The 15,507-nt window shown below is 72.0% G+C and overlaps 1 protein-coding gene across 1 annotated transcript in view; it reads right to left on the bottom strand.

Moving 5' to 3' along the window:
• Nucleotides 1-1,812: 1,812 nt before the first annotated feature.
• Nucleotides 1,813-15,507, bottom strand: part of DIAPH1 (diaphanous related formin 1) — a 111,743-nt gene continuing 98,048 nt past the window's right edge. Inside the window, exons 27-28 of the mRNA XM_075900019.1 lie at nt 11,910-11,996; nt 1,813-2,740 (exon numbers count right to left, since the gene is read on the bottom strand). Of these exons, the coding sequence (XP_075756134.1) occupies nt 2,580-2,740; nt 11,910-11,996 (248 nt within the window). The 3' untranslated portion in view covers nt 1,813-2,579. The remainder of the gene's footprint in view (nt 2,741-11,909; nt 11,997-15,507) is intronic.

Here is a 15,507-nt window from a genome sequence, read left to right as displayed (position 1 = left end):
CAGGCTCTAGCCCGCAGGCTAACGCTCCCCAGAACCAGCCAGCTCCAGGCGCCGGGCGGCTGCGGGGACGCGGCAGGGAGAGTTGGAGGCTGGCTCCATGCGCTGCCCTGACGTTTCCTACAGGTGCTGGCCTATGGCAACCAGGAGGCGGGGGGGTGAGTTTAGGGCCAGTGCGTCCTGCTCACAGCTGGGTCCCTGGTCTGCCCTCGCCGTGGCTGGGGCGCTGCAGGCAGGCGGGGGGTGGCCAAGCTCCGCGCAGCGGAAAGGACCCGAAGCAGAAGCTGCTGCCCAGGCAGAGCCCAGGCGGTAGCAGAGCTGCGGGAGCTGGGCTGGCACCAGGACGCGGGGCAAGCCGGGGTCTTGGACACCCGGGGCAAGTGGCAGGGCTCAGAGCTTGGGCCCCAGCCAAGTGCGCTGGGCCTTGCGGGGCCACAGCCCCGAGGCTTTGATCTGCGCCCACCTCTGGCGGGCGGGGCTGCCCCAGCACAGCCTGCACCTTGGCACAAGAGGCCTGTGGGCATCCCCTGCTCCTGGCCAGCCTGAGGCCTCTTTCCAGGGAGGCCAGCATGGGGGGGGTCTCACCAGTGCTGGACGGAAGCACTAGGGGTGCCACATTTATCTCCCTCCCCCCCCGCACTGCAGCAGGGCCCCAAGTCCCCGGGGGCAGGCCGCTAGCGCAGAACGGGGACGCCGGAGGCTGCTAGTCTGGCCTCTCGTGGGGAGGGACTAAAGGAAAAGCCCCTCGGATCCCCAGCGCTTCCCGTGGGGGCTCCCGTCTGCCCGGCCCGCGTCCCCCTCGGCGCAGCCCCACGGCGGCCCCTGGCCTGGGGACTCGGGCTGAGACGAGCGAGGAGTCCGACGCGCTGGGCCAGAGGCAGCAAACTCGCTGTTGGAAGCAGGGCCCGCGCCGGGACGGGGGAACCCGGAGCTTCCAGAACATCCCGGCTCCCGGCGCGAGCCACTGGGCGGACGGTGCCAGACGAGCAGCAGCCCGGGGCGCGGAGTCCGCCTGTTACACACGAACCCAGGGCCCGAGCTGCCCCCGGCTGTCGCGAGGCGGAGGCGGAGGCGGAGGCTCCAGTGTTTTATTGACGTTTCCAGTGCGAACAAGCCGCCAGGGCACAGGCCCGGAGACGTGACAGCACCACAGACTGAACCGACCGTGGCTGAGAGCCCAGTGGGACCCGGGGGCCGTGGAACCGCCCCCACCCCCCCGCAACATCTGGGGCCCCAGGGCAAGCGACCGCCAGCGTCCGCAGGGCCCCTTCTGCTCTCCCCGAGCACGCAGCCCCCGCCTTTCTCACGGACCAGGCGGGTGCAGAGTGCCCCGGGCAGCGCACAATGGCCACGAGGGGCCCGTGACTCGCTCCCAAGTGCGGCAACCGGGGCAGATCCGTGACCGGCTTGGAGACCAGGCCCCGAGAGGGGACACAGGGCCGGGCGCTATGGCTGGCCAGGCGCATGCAAAGCTCACCTGCCCGCAGAGCTCCCAGGCGCAAGAGGGGCAGAGGCGCCCGACCCAGCCCGCGCCCCAAGCAGCCTCGGCGAACGCAGCGCGAGCGCGGCCGCAGCGAGGTGCACGGGGCCCGAAGCCGCGCTACAGACATTCCCCCGACTGCACCAGCAGCCCCCCCAACACGGGGCAGGGCTGCGCCCCCACGCCCAGCACAAAGCCGTTGGCCGCTAGCGCCGCCCCCAGGAACCACGAGCCAGCGCAGGACACGGCGCGGCCAGAGCCTGCGCCAGGCAGCAAGCGGGGCACAGGGCCGGGCGGAGGCGGCGCAGGGCGGGGAGCCCACGGCACAGCATGCAGATGGTTCAGATATTTTTATCTTACATTCAAATTTCCTTTTAAAACAGACTCTGATACAAAAATAGAGACATTTGCAAAGTGACGTCTCAGCCCAAGGGGCTGCGCCCGGTGCCATGGCCGCCGCGAGGGGCCCGGCGCCCCAGGCGAGTCCTGTGGCCAGGCCACGCGGGGCACCCAGCGCCCTATTCCTAGGCCCCGCTGCATGCAGAGGCAGCTGCCCCTTCCCGGCGGGGCGGCGCCCTCAAGCCCGGGGCAGGAAGGGCTCAGCCGAGGGACGCGCAATAAATAGAGCAGGCCAAGGGGGCGAGGAGAAGCGGTGGGGGTGGGGGTGGGGGTGGGGGTGCGGGCCTGGCGAGCCCGCCTCGCGCCCGGGGGGAAGCCCAGGGGTGCTTGGCCAGAAGAAACAGCCGCTGGGAGCACAAATCCAGCCAGCCTGACCTGCCCAGGCGATGGGCGGGGCGGGGGCTCGCCCGCGGCTGGAGGAGCCCCTCGGAAATGGGGCCAGCAGCGTCCCCAGAGCCAAAGCGAAGAAGTCTGGGTTAAGGCAGCTTGGAACGTTCCTGCTTTGGCAGCCCCCAGGCCTGGCCCGGCCCCCGCCCCGCAGTGCCTGGCGTTGCATGGAGAGGGAGGCAGCAGCCAGAAGGGCCAAGCTGGCACAAGCAGCCCCGAAGCAGGCGGGCAGGCGCCCTCCGCCCGCGCGACCATTGAAAGTGACCCAGTGTGTGTTGCTTCCTCTGTAAAACTGCCAGTCCCGCGCCGGGCCAGCCTAGCTCGAGCGGCCGAGCAGCTCCATGCTCTCATCGCGGGCCCCGCCGCCCGCCACCGCGTGGCTCTGTGGCGCCTGGCTCGCTGCCGTGCTCAGGGCGTCGTCTCTCATCAGCTCCGAGGCCAGCAGGGAGGTGATGGCGCAGCCGGCGTTCCGCTTCGCTGCAAGAGAAGAGACGGTGAGACGCAGCCCGGTCTGGCCCTGCCAGGCGTGGGGAGAGGTGGGACGGCTGGCGCGCTGCAGGAATGACACACGTGAGCTCCAGGACATGGAATGGCCAAGGTGGGGAACGCGGCTCTCGCAGGGCGGACACTGCACCGAACACACACCACCGACGCGCCCGGGCAGCCCGCTCCGGACAGCAGAGAGACACACAGGCCAGCCCTCCCACTCACGAACCACAAGGGGCGCGCACGCAGGCCGGCCCTCCCGCTCACGAACCACGAGGGGCGCGCACGCAGGCCGGCCCTCCCGCTCACGAACCACGAGGGGCGCGCACGCAGGCCGGCCCTCCCGCTCACGAACCACGAGGGGCGCGCACGCAGGCCGGCCCTCCCGCTCACGAATCACAAGGGGCGCGCACGCAGGCCGGCCCTCCCACTCACGAACCACGAGGGGCGCGCACGCAGGCCGGCCCTCCCGCTCACGAATCACAAGGGGCGCGCACGCAGGCCGGCTCTCCCACTCACGAATCACAAGGGGCGCGCACGCAGGCCAGCCCTCCCGCTCACGAACCACGAGGGGCGCGCACGCAGGCCGGCTCTCCCACTCACGAACCACGAGGGGCACGCACGCAGGCCGGCCCTCCCGCTCACGAACCACGAGGGGCGCGCACGCAGGCCAGCCCTCCCACTCACGAATCACAAGGGGCGCGCACGCAGGCCGGCTCTCCCACTCACTAACCACAAGGGGTGCGCACGCAGGCCGGCCCTCCCACTCACGAACCACGAGGGGCGCGCACGCAGGCCGGCCCTCCCACTCACTAACCATAAGGGGTGCGCACGCAGGCCGGCCCTCCCGCTCACGAATCACAAGGGGCGCGCACGCAGGCCGGCCCTCCCACTCACTAACCACAAGGGGCGCGCACGCAGGCCGGCCCTCCCACTCACGAACCACGAGGGGCGCGCACGCAGGCCGGCCCTCCCGCTCACTAACCACAAGGGGTGCGCACGCAGGCCGGCCCTCCCGCTCACGAATCACAAGGGGCGCGCACGCAGGCCGGCCCTCCCACTCACTAACCACAAGGGGTGCGCACGCAGGCCGGCCCTCCCACTCACTAACCACAAGGGGCGCGCACGCAGGCCGGCCCTCCCACTCACTAACCACAAGAGGTGCACACGCACACACCAGAAGACCATGGAACTCGTGCCCCGAGATGCCCTCGTGTGCTACATGCTGGTGCAGGCAGTCTTGCTGTGATACGTGCACACACTCAAGCGTGCTCCACGTGCGGGGACTCGCTCAGGCAGGGGGACGCGCACAGGAAAACAAAGCAGCTGCTGACATGCTGTCGTGGATGCTGGTTGCCGACCTCGCGTGGCAGCTTCCCAGGCAGCCGTTGGCTTCGGACACCACGCGCCCCCAATGCGACAGGCAAGCACAGCTCGTTCTAAGGCCTGTCCCTGTCAGCCCCCCATCCACACTGCCAATCAGAGCTGGAGACCTCAGGTCGAGTGCCACCCGCTTCTCACCACTGCAATCTCTGCCTCTACCGGAAGCAGCCGCCTGCCAAGCCACCGGATCCGGCCCGCGGGCGCCCCCCCCCAGAGCAGCCTGCGGCAGGGCCCGGCCTGTCTGGACAGCTGCGAGCCCCGGGAGCCCTAGCACACTCAGCTCCCACTGCCCAGTTTCCAGCCAATGGGAGAGTCCTCCCCCCGCCCCTCAGGCTTGCAGCTGTTCAGATCTCACCGCGCCCTAGTCAGCTGCTCCGAGCCGCCTGCCAGGGCATGGACGACAGGGAACCTGCTGGGCTGCTGGCTGGGAGTCCCCCAGGGAAGCGTCTCCCTCCCCCCCCACATCCCCTGCTAGACCCTGCACCCCAAGCTCCCTGCCCCCAGACCCCGCACCTCCTCCATTCATATCTTGGAGGAGTGCGGCCCTCGAGCACTTCCCAAATTCTTGGCGTGCGCACCTCCGTCCCGCCCCATTCCCTGCCTAAATCCACTGATCAATGGCTTATCCTTGCTACAGACTTGGCAGGGCCCTTCCTGCGCTCCCTTCGGAAGGGCACAGCTGTGCCACGGCCTGCACCCGGGCCTGCACTCGGGGCGACAGATCCTGCTCCCCAAGGAGGCACCTGGCCTTCGGTCAGCCCACGAGTCTTCCAGCGACCCCAGTCCCGTCGCTCTCCACCCCCAGGGCTCCGCGGTGTGCTGGCTGGCTGGGCGGGGAGCACGAATCACTGAAGCCATGCACGGGGTGGCAGGACCAGACTTGGCCCGGGACATGCTGGCAGGAAAGGAGAGGAGGGAGGAGACAGACAGCAAGAGACGACCCTGCTGGGGCCAAACCTGGAGAGCAAAGTGCCCGGGGCTGGCTGGACCCTGCTTCAGAGGCAGGCGGAAGGAAAAGGCAGCGAGTCAAACCCGTCCCCGTTACCATGGAAAAGGCCCATTTCAATCCCCGCCCGTCTCCTTGTCTTCCTCTCCCTGCCTGCGGCGCACGGGAGGGCGGGGGGGGGACACACACTGCGGGGGGGGGAACAACAGGGCCACGTGTTACCCGCTCAGGCGCATCCTCCTCCACCTCACAGAGTGACAGCAGAGAGTCTGGGAGAGGAAAGGAGAGAGGCACCGGTCAGATCCTGCGGGGGGCACCCTTCCGCCCCCAGCCCTGCCAGAGTGGCCTGCTGGACCCAGCGCCTGCCTGCAGCCAGTCCATGGGCCAGACCACGTAGGGCCGGCCCAGGCCTCCGGGCACCTTCGCATTCAGACACCTAGCTGGGAAGGGCGGGGAGGGGGAGCGCCGCAGGCCTGACGGAGGCGGGAGGGGCTCCCCGTGCCAGGGCGGGGAGGGGGAGCGCCGCGGGCCTGACGGAGGCGGGAGGGGCTCCCCGTGCCGGGGCGGGGAGGGGGAGCGCCGCGGGCCTGACGGAGGCGGGAGGGGCTCCCCGTGCCGGGGCGGGGAGGGGGAGCGCCGCAGGCCTGACGGAGGCGGGAGGGGCTCCCCGTGCCGGGGCGGGGAGGGGGAGCGCCGCGGGCCTGACGGAGGCAGGAGGGGCTCCCCGTGCCGGGGCGGGGAGGGGGAGCGCCGCGGGCCTGACGGAGGCAGGAGGGGCTCCCCGTGCCGGGGCGGGGGAGCGCCGCGGGCCTGACGGAGGCGGGAGGGGCTCCCCGTGCCAGGGCGAGGAGGGGGAGCGCCGCGGGCCTGACGGAGGCGGGAGGGGCTCCCCGTGCCGGGGCGGGGAGGGGGAGGGGGAGCGCCGCGGGCCTGACGGAGGCGGGAGGGGCTCCCCGTGCCGGGGCGGGGAGGGGGAGCGCCGCGGGCCTGACGGAGGCGGGAGGGGCTCCCCGTGCCAGGGCGAGGAGGGGGAGCGCCGCGGGCCTGACGGAGGCGGGAGGGGCTCCCCGTGCCAGGGCGAGGAGGGGGAGCGCCGCAGGCCTGACGGAGGCGGGAGGGGCTCCCCGTGCCAGGGCGAGGAGGGGGAGCGCCGCAGGCCTGACAGAGGCGGGAGGGGCTCCCCGTGCCGGGGCGAGGAGGGGGAGCGCCGTGGGCCTGACGGAGGCGGGAGGGGCTCCCCGTGCCGGGGCGAGGAGGGGGAGCGCCGCGGGCCTGACGGAGGCGGGAGGGGCTCCCCGTGCCGGGGCGAGGAGGGGGAGCGCCGCGGGCCTGACGGAGGCGGGAGGGGCTCCCCGTGCCAGGGCGAGGAGGGGGAGCGCCGCAGGCCTGACAGAGGCGGGAGGGGCTCCCCGTGCCAGGGCGAGGAGGGGGAGCGCCGCAGGCCTGACAGAGGCGGGAGGGGCTCCCCGTGCCGGGGAGGGGGAGCGCCGCAGGCCTGACGGAGGCGGGAGGGGCTCCCCGTGCCGGGGAGGGGGAGCGCCGCGGGCCTGACGGAGGCAGGAGGGGCTCCCCGTGCCAGGGCGAGGAGGGGGAGCGCCGCAGGCCTGACGGAGGCGGGAGGGGCTCCCCGTGCCAGGGCGGGGAGGGGGAGCGCCGCGGGCCTGACGGAGGCGGGAGGGGCTCCCCGTGCCAGGGCGAGGAGGGGGAGCGCCGCAGGCCTGACGGAGGCAGGAGGGGCTCCCCGTGCCAGGGCGAGGAGGGGGAGCGCCGCAGGCCTGACGGAGGCGGGAGGGGCTCCCCGTGCCAGGGCGGGGAGGGGGAGCGCCGCGAGCCTGACGGAGGCAGGAGGGGCTCCCCGTGCCAGGGCGAGGAGGGGGAGCGCCGCAGGCCTGACGGAGGCGGGAGGGGCTCCCCGTGCCAGGGCGGGGAGGGGGAGCGCCGCGGGCCTGACGGAGGCAGGAGGGGCTCCCCGTGCTAGGGCGAGGAGGGGGAGCGCCGCAGGCCTGACGGAGGCGGGAGGGGCTCCCCGTGCCAGGGCGAGGAGGGGGAGCGCCGCAGGCCTGACGGAGGCAGGAGGGGCTCCCCGTGCCAGGGCGAGGAGGGGGAGCGCCGCAGGCCTGACGGAGGCGGGAGGGGCTCCCCGTGCCAGGGCGGGGAGGGGGAGCGCCGCGGGCCTGACGGAGGCAGGAGGGGCTCCCCGTGCCGGGGAGGGGGAGCGCCGCAGGCCTGACGGAGGCGGGAGGGGCTCCCCGTGCCAGGGCGAGGAGGGGGAGCGCCGCAGGCCTGACGGAGGCGGGAGGGGCTCCCCGTGCCAGGGCGGGGAGGGGGAGCGCCGCGGGCCTGACGGAGGCAGGAGGGGCTCCCCGTGCCGGGGAGGGGGAGCGCCGCAGGCCTGACGGAGGCGGGAGGGGCTCCCCGTGCCAGGGCGGGGAGGGGGAGCGCCGCGGGCCTGACAGAGGCAGGAGGGGCTCCCCGTGCCAGGGCGGGGAGGGGGAGCGCCGCGGGCCTGACGGAGGCGGGCGGGGCTCCCCGTGCCGGGGCGGGGAGGGGGAGCGCCGCGGGCCTGACGGAGGCGGGAGGGGCTCCCCGTGCCGGGGCGGGGAGGGGGAGCGCCGCGGGCCTGACGGAGGCGGGAGGGGCTCCCCGTGCCGGGGCGGGGAGGGGGAGCGCCGCGGGCCTGACGGAGGCGGGAGGGGGCTCCCCGTGCCGGGGCGGGGAGGGGGAGCGCCGAGGGCCTGACGGAGGCGGGAGGGGCTCCCCGTGCCAGGGCGGGGAGGGGGAGCGCCGCGGGCCTGACAGAGGCAGGAGGGGCTCCCCGTGCCGGGGCGAGGAGGGGGAGCGCCGCGGGCCTGACGGAGGCGGGAGGGGCTCCCCGTGCCAGGGCGAGGAGGGGGAGCGCCGCAGGCCTGACGGAGGCGGGAGGGGCTCCCCGTGCCGGGGCGAGGAGGGGGAGCGCCGCGGGCCTGACGGAGGCGGGAGGGGCTCCCCGTGCCAGGGCGAGGAGGGGGAGCGCCGCAGGCCTGACGGAGGCAGGAGGGGCTCCCCGTGCCAGGGCGAGGAGGGGGAGCGCCGCAGGCCTGACGGAGGCAGGAGGGGCTCCCCGTGCCAGGGCGAGGAGGGGGAGCGCCGCGGGCCTGACGGAGGCGGGAGGGGCTCCCCGTGCCAGGGCGGGGAGGGGGAGCGCCGCGGGCCTGACGGAGGCAGGAGGGGCTCCCCGTGCCGGGACGGAGAGGGGGAGCGCCGCGGGCCTGACGGAGGCGGGAGGGGCTCCCCGTGCCGGGGCGGGGAGGGGGAGCGCCGCGGGCCTGACGGAGGCAGGAGGGGCTCCCCGTGCCGGGGCGAGGAGGGGGAGCGCCGCGTGCCTGACGGAGGCAGGAGGGGCTCCCCGTGCCGGGGCGAGGAGGGGGAGCGCCGCGGGCCTGACGGAGGCGGGAGGGGCTCCCCGTGCCGGGGCGAGGAGGGGGAGCGCCGCGGGCCTGACGGAGGCGGGAGGGGCTCCCCGTGCCGGGGCGGGGAGGGGGAGCGCCGCGGGCCTGACGGAGGCGGGAGGGGCTCCCCGTGCCGGGGCGGGGAGGGGGAGCGCCGCGGGCCTGACGGAGGCAGGAGGGGCTCCCCGTGCCGGGGCGGGGAGGGGGAGCGCCGAGGGCCTGACGGAGGCGGGAGGGGCTCCCCGTGCCGGGGCGGGGAGGGGGAGCGCCGCGGGCCTGACGGAGGCAGGAGGGGCTCCCCGTGCCGGGGCGGGGAGGGGGAGCGCCGCGGGCCTGACGGAGGCAGGAGGGGCTCCCCGTGCCGGGACGGGGAGGGGGAGCGCCGCGGGCCTGACGGAGGCAGGAGGGGCTCCCCGTGCGCAGAGCGGCCGCTGGGTCAGCAGAGCAGAGCCTGGCTGTGGGGAACAGCAGGTCTCCGGGTGCTCTGCCACGGACCCGCACAGCAGCCCGGCCACCTGGCTGTTAGTGCCTCTAAGCAGACACTAGGCTCTCGGCTGGCTCTGATGCAAGCCCTGGAATGAAGGCTGCTGTGGAGTGGAGGGGAGCAGGGAGCAGAGACCCCGGCAGCCTTCTGCCCCACATGCGGGCCCTTGTCTGGCGCTGCCCCCGGCGTGGGGACGTGGCCTCGGAGGTGCAGGCCAGGCCCTCGCCCCGCCTGACCGAGCTCTCCGCTCTCTTACTTCCAGCCCCCGGAGCAGGTGGCGGAGCAACACGCCGCATGGAGACTGCAGCAGCGCAGCCCAACTCGTGGACAAAGCCGAGGCTACGGGCCAGGCGCACAGCCCCCGGCAGGGACACTGGGCTTTCGTGGGCAGCCTGCCTCCTGGCTGAGCACGTGGGCTGGCCCCAGCCCTGGGCAGCCTCGCGTCCCCAGAGGCCCGTCGGCAGTTCCAGTCCCTCACGTTCCAGGGAACAGACCCCACACTGACCCCTCGGCTCTTCCGCAGCCACAGCAAGTCACGGGGAGGAGCGAGCCGGGCCAGGAAACACGCCAACAGCTCCCAGCGTGCCCAGAGCAGCACGAGCCCAGGAAGCGAGCTCCCACAGACTGGCAGAGCCGAGCCGGCGTCCGGCAGCAAGAGAGCAGGGGAGGGACCCAGCCAGGCAAAGGGGAGCTCTTGGGGACAGCCTCTAAGCCCAGAACCCGAGCAAGACTCCTCACAGCCAAGCTCCCCCCGCGGCCCGTCAGTGACCCTTCAGCACCTACAACGGCCTCCAGCCAGGCCTGCCCCGCTTGTGTCAGCTGGAAAGGTGGAGAGGCAGCCCCACTTCCCCTGCAGTCACCTTCCCTTCCTGCTCTCACCGGGGCTGCCCAAGACCCAGAACCCCTGGTGCAGGAAGCAGCTGGTGCCGTAGGAAGCTGACGGCAATTCCCTGCCCCACACCAGTGAGCAAACTGGGGGGACGAGCACCCTGCAGCCTGGCCTGGCCCCCCTGCACCGGGGGACACTACGCCTGTTCCCACCGGCTGAGCCTCCACCCGCGCCCACGTCACCGACTCCGGGACTGATCAGCTCAGGGACGTCTCACCGTCAGCCCCGGCCACCAGGCCCTGGATTTCTGCAGCTTCCCATGATGGACTCAGGAATTATCACTTAATTCCCCCCCAGCCATCCCCTCGGTTTCATCCGCTGCCGCCTCCGCTTCCCCCACTTGCCCACGGTCGCCAGGCACTGGCCTCTTCTCCACGGGCCCATCGACTGCACGGCAGGACTTCCCAGCCTGCTCTACCCTCGGGAGCCCCCGTCCCACGTGGGCTGGCTCCACAGGAACGTGCAGACTCCCAGGGCCACGGAGTGCCCTTCTCCCCAGTGCCCTCGCTCCGCAGGCGTCTCTCTTCCTCCCTCACTGCAAGGGGGCTGGGAACCTGCCCTCCCGCGGAGCAGACGTAGGGGAGGCGCGCCCCTCCCTCTGGAGGGATTCACAGCGACACGGTGTCTGCTCCAGGGCCACCGGCGTCTTGCGCTTGCCGCTTGAGCGAGACCCCCGACCCCAGAACGGAGCCGTGTACCCGCGTCTGACCCACCGAGGCCTCGCCCCACCTGCCCCTCCCTCGCGGCTGCTTAGAGGGCTCTTCGGAGGAGCAGGCGTTTTCCAAAGCCAGCGTCACCTCCCCCCACTCCGGAGCCCCGGGCCCGTCCTTGGCCCACATCTGCCCGCAGCCGCCCTGCTGCGCTGCGGGTCACCGCGCTGCCTGTGTCCTTTGAGAGGTGCTGCTCGTGCCCACGCCACGTCAGCTGTGCGCCCCCCACGCACGGGGGCGACGCTCTTCAGAAGTTCCTCGCGTGCCTTGAAGCCACCCTGAGGAACGGGGGAGGGGTCCCTGTGATCGCCTCCGCCAGCACGGCACAGAGGGCCCACAATGCTCGCGGATGGTTCAATGGTTTGATCCTTTGCCCACAGGGATCTGGGGGTCTTCTCCCCCGAGGCTGCAGGCACTGGAGAGGGATGAGACGCTGAGGCCACCGGCCCACCTAAAACACCTGACGCTGAGCGAAACCCCCCGAGATCCAGGCATGCCACGGGGCCAGCCACTTTGCAGCCAAAGACACAGGCAGCACCGAGCACCTGGGAGGCTGAGCTGCCGACACGGAGCACTGGTCTGTATCCGGAACAGCTGGTCCCTGGCAGCCAAGATCTGCCAGGTGGGGCTGACCCCAGCGTCTGTGGTCCCCTCCGGCGGACAAGTGGTCAGCGTGGAGCGAGCGCCGGCGTGGCGGGAAGCTCGAGCTCCTGAAGGAAGGCCGAGCAACGCTGGAGCAGCCCGGGGGCGGGGAGCATGCGGCCTCCCTCATACTGCACCACGAGGGCACCGCTCCACGAGCTGCCCCTACGGATCCTGCCGAGGGAGAGGGGCCCGGCACCCCAACGTGGCCTGGACGTGAGCAAGCACTCGACCCTCCCTAACTAGCTCTGCTCTACAGCTGCCCCGCTACAGGCGAGCCCCAGACGATTCTCTGCCAGCCCAGCTGGTCTGAATCTGCTTCCCATGGCCTCTGTATCCCCCTGCGCAGGACACCAACATGCGCGCGCTCTCCTCCCATTCACGGCATCAGCCGCCTCCTCTCCACCCGCTGGCCCGGGGCCGTGCTCCTCGGGCCTGGCCCCCGCAGCAGCTCGCCAGAGCGTCTGGCCCATGCGTTCCTCCCTTCTGCCCCCAGCGGAGCTCCAGGCCACCGGGGTCAAGCGGCCGGCGGGTCCCTGGAGCGAGCAGGCGCGGCGTGCACGGAGCAGCACCCAGCGTCTCTGGTGAACCGTTCGGATCAGCGCCTGGGACGGGGGCCGCACGCGCCTCCGGTCACTGCTGAAGGAAGGGTAACGGGCCCAGCCGACCCCAACTTACCCTGGCGCGGGCCTCTCTTCCTCCGGAACGCTGCTCCTGACTGCAGGGCCTCCAGCAGGCTGTCCATCACCCCGGTCTCATCGCCCTCTGCAAGGACACGAACGGGGACACGGCTCAGGCCGGCTCTGCCACGTCCTCCCACCCACGGGACCAGCCCAACCTGCCCCCTTCTCCCGACACCGGCCTCTTCCCTCCCCCCTGGGCTGACAGAACGGCGGGAGCACGGCTCAGGACTGCCTGGACCCCTCTCCTCCAGCCAGCTCTTATGGGCCCAGAGCGGCTGCCCCCTGCTTCCCTCGGGGCGGGGCGGGACGAGGGGCGCCCGGGCACAGAGGAGCAGCACGGCTCTCCTCGCACCCAGCACTGGCAGGGCAGGTGCTGGCCACGGCGCAGGGCTGGGGAACCCCCCTCCCCCCAGGCTGACTGCCAAAGGCGCTGGGGGATGGGCTGCAGGGAAAACCTCGGAGGCCGCGATCAGAGGCAGCTGGGGCCTTGGAGAGCGGAAAGATTCAGAGACCGTGCCAGAGCGGCTGTCAAAGAGCCAGCTCCCTCCTCCGGCTCCGGCCTCCCCTGGGCCTGCCTGGCTCGCTTGTTTCCAGCCTCATTCCGGCCCCCCCGCTGCTCTGACGCCCGAGCAAGGAGCGTGTGACTGTGGGCAGACCCTGCGCCAGCGCCTGTAGAAGCGAGGCCGGGCAGCACCGCTACCCTCGGCCCCCGGCCCCGCGGGGCCCCGCACTCTGGCAGTGGGAGGAAGCCTGCGAGAGCCCCTCTCTCCTGGGAGAAGGGGTGTTTGGTGCAAGAGGCCCCGGGCGCCAGTTTCCAGCCGTCCAGAAACGGAGCCAGGGCCAAGTCCTGTCTCCCCGAATCGGCCGGCTGGTCCCCAGGCAGCTGGCGCCAGCGCCCGCACTCCCGCCCCGAGACCAGGGGCCTGCCTCCCGCCATGCGGAGCGAGGGGAGTCCCTCGCGTCCCCCTCTGCCCCGGCAGCCAGCCTGGCCCTGACAGGGTTAACAGCGAAGGCACGAGCACTCTGCAAATCTGTTCCCATGGCAACGGCTCCGGATGAACCGAAATCTATAAATCACATTAGAACATCTGGCGGCTGCCGAGGGCGCCACTCGCTGCGCACGGCGCCACCTGCTGGCGGAAGGGCCCACCCGGCTCCAGGCCACCTGAGGAACTGACTGTCCCAGCCACGTCCCCACTGGTCCAGCTCAGAGCCTCAGCCCCCCGGGGCAGCCCCTGGCCCTCCAGCAGCCCATGGCACTAAGTGCCCTTCCTCACGTGGCCCCAGGGCAGCTCTCTAGCGCCAGGGCCGGTTGTGGGGCGCCCTGGGCAGGGTCTGCAAGGGGCCCTGGCTTGGGAACTTGTTCCCTCTGGAAAGCTGACCCCAGCCAGGGTTTAGCGCACGAGGGGAGCCTTTGCTTCCCCCCAGCGATCCGGGGCTCAGTCCGGGGAGGGGCGGGCCCACGTGAGCTGTGCAGCGGAGCAGCGAAGGCATCTCGGGGCTGGGAAAGGCACCGCAGCAGCCAGGGAGCACGGCCCTAAGGGGCGAGGAGGGGCACGGAGGGGCACGCAGGGCTAGTAGGGGTGGGAAGACACGGGCCGGGTGAGGGCTAGCCAGGGCCAGACGCCCCGAGGAACACGGGACCGCCGCGCTTTGGGGTGCTGGCGAAGGCCCCGAGGGGCACGGCTCTCCCAGCACAGCAGAGCACACCCGGCTGGTAGCGCCCTCTGCTCTCGGGGCAACGCCTTAGCTGGGCTTGGGAGCAGCAGAACGGCCCAGGAGGGAAGGAAGCAGCAGCACGAGCCCTCAGCAACGCCTCGTGCACTTCCCGCGGGGGCCTGGAGCCTCCGGCAGCGAGCGAGGAGCCGGGGGATCCGGAGGGGCCATGACCGAAGGAGCGGGGCGCGCTCGGCACAGGCCTCCCTTCTGCAACGTGCCAGGGAGGAAACGGAGCGCGCCAGCCTGGACATTTGCTTATTTCAGTTTCCTCCTGCAGCTCGCAGACAAGATCAAACTGCAGCCGCTGCACCCCTGGGCTCCCCCGGACCAGGAGGGGACGCGGCCCCCGGCTTCTCCGGGGAGCCCCGGGGACGGGACGCGGCCCCCGGCTTCTCGGGGAACCCCGGGGACGGGGAGGGGAGGGGACGCGGCCCCCGGCTTCTCCGGGGAGCCCCGGGGACGGGGAGGGGACGCGGCCTTCGGCTTCTCCGGGGAGCCCCGGGACGGGGAGGGGACGCAGCCCCCGGCTTCTCGGGGAACCCCGGGACGGGGAGGGGACGCAGCCCCCGGCTTCTCCGGGGAGCCCCGGGGGCTGCAGAAGAAACATCCTGGGAGGAAACGGGGAAGCAGCCACGGCTCTTTGGAGTGGCAGGGGGAGCCGAGAGGTTGCTGGGCTGGGAAGACGCGGCGAAGGGGTGGGGATCCCGCTCTAGCTCACCCCGCAAGCCATTAAGATGCACTTGGGGAGCTGGCAAGTGGCTGGGGAAAGCCACCCGAGAGCTCCCCAAGGCCCCTCTCTGCAGGCGCCAGGGCGGGCTCGCTGGGCAGCCCACGAGCGCAGCCGGAGAAGGGAGGCGAGTTTACTGCACACATGCTCCCCCAGGCAGCAGGAAGGGGAACGCTCAGGAAATGGAGCGGGAGGCAGGAAGTCAGGGGGATGGGCGGTAACTGAGTCCATATGCGGGAAGGAGGAATGCGTCCGGCAGCACACAGCACACAGCCGGCTGTGCCAGCCGTCGCGGGGCCCGCCCCAGAGCTCCCGGAGACGGGCGTTCGTTCTTGGGCTGCAGGCTCCTGGGCACAGAGGACAGGTGTGCCGGGCGGATGCAGGCTCCGAGTATGGTCACCACTCGGCCCACGAGCCTAGCAGAGGGCACGGGGATGCCAGGGGATCCCACAGAGGGACAAGGAGCTGGCTAAGCGCCGGGGAGCGCACTGGAGGGTGCGTTCTAGCAGATGCACAGAGGCAGCAGCAGGGCTCGTGGCTGTGACAAAAGGGACATAAATGACAGTGCCAGGAAGTGGCTCCCAAGCTGGGCCCACGGAGCCTGCCGGCTGCTCTGCGCTGTGTCCCCGGCCGGGTGCTCTGCTCAGTGGAACAGCAGGCGTGGTCGGGACAGGCTGGGGTCTATGAGAAGAGCGGGAATGGAAACCACAGCGGGGGCCAATCTGGAAGTGAAGAGGAGGCGGCAAGAGAGTGGGGGGAGGGAGGCGACTACGGCTAGGGTTGCCAGATGGTTGAAACAAAAATACCGCACCCCCCCCCCCCGAAAAACACCAGGAAAAAATTCTGTTGAAGGGGGGGAAAAGAACGGGGGGGGAGGGGGGAAGAGACCAAAGTTGTTGAGAAAAAAAATGTAAATAAGCCCACGTGACCCCTTTCAGAGCGAGCGCGGGGGCAGGAGCGGCTGAGCACTGGGGGTGTTGGGAGCCGGGAAGGGGAGAGGAGGCCGGGTGCTGAGTGTTTGGAGGGTTGCCAGGTACACAGCATTTTCGCCTCCTGGCCAGGGAAAGCCATCAGAAAATCCCGGCCAGCTCAGGCCAGCTCAGGGGTCCAGTCTTCTCTGACTTTTTACCGGCCTGTGCGGGGGAAT

Source organism: Pelodiscus sinensis, chromosome 17, assembly GCF_049634645.1.
Source record: "Pelodiscus sinensis isolate JC-2024 chromosome 17, ASM4963464v1, whole genome shotgun sequence".
NCBI classification, from domain to species: domain Eukaryota; kingdom Metazoa; phylum Chordata; order Testudines; family Trionychidae; genus Pelodiscus; species Pelodiscus sinensis.
This window is presented reverse-complemented; position numbering and strand designations above follow the sequence as displayed.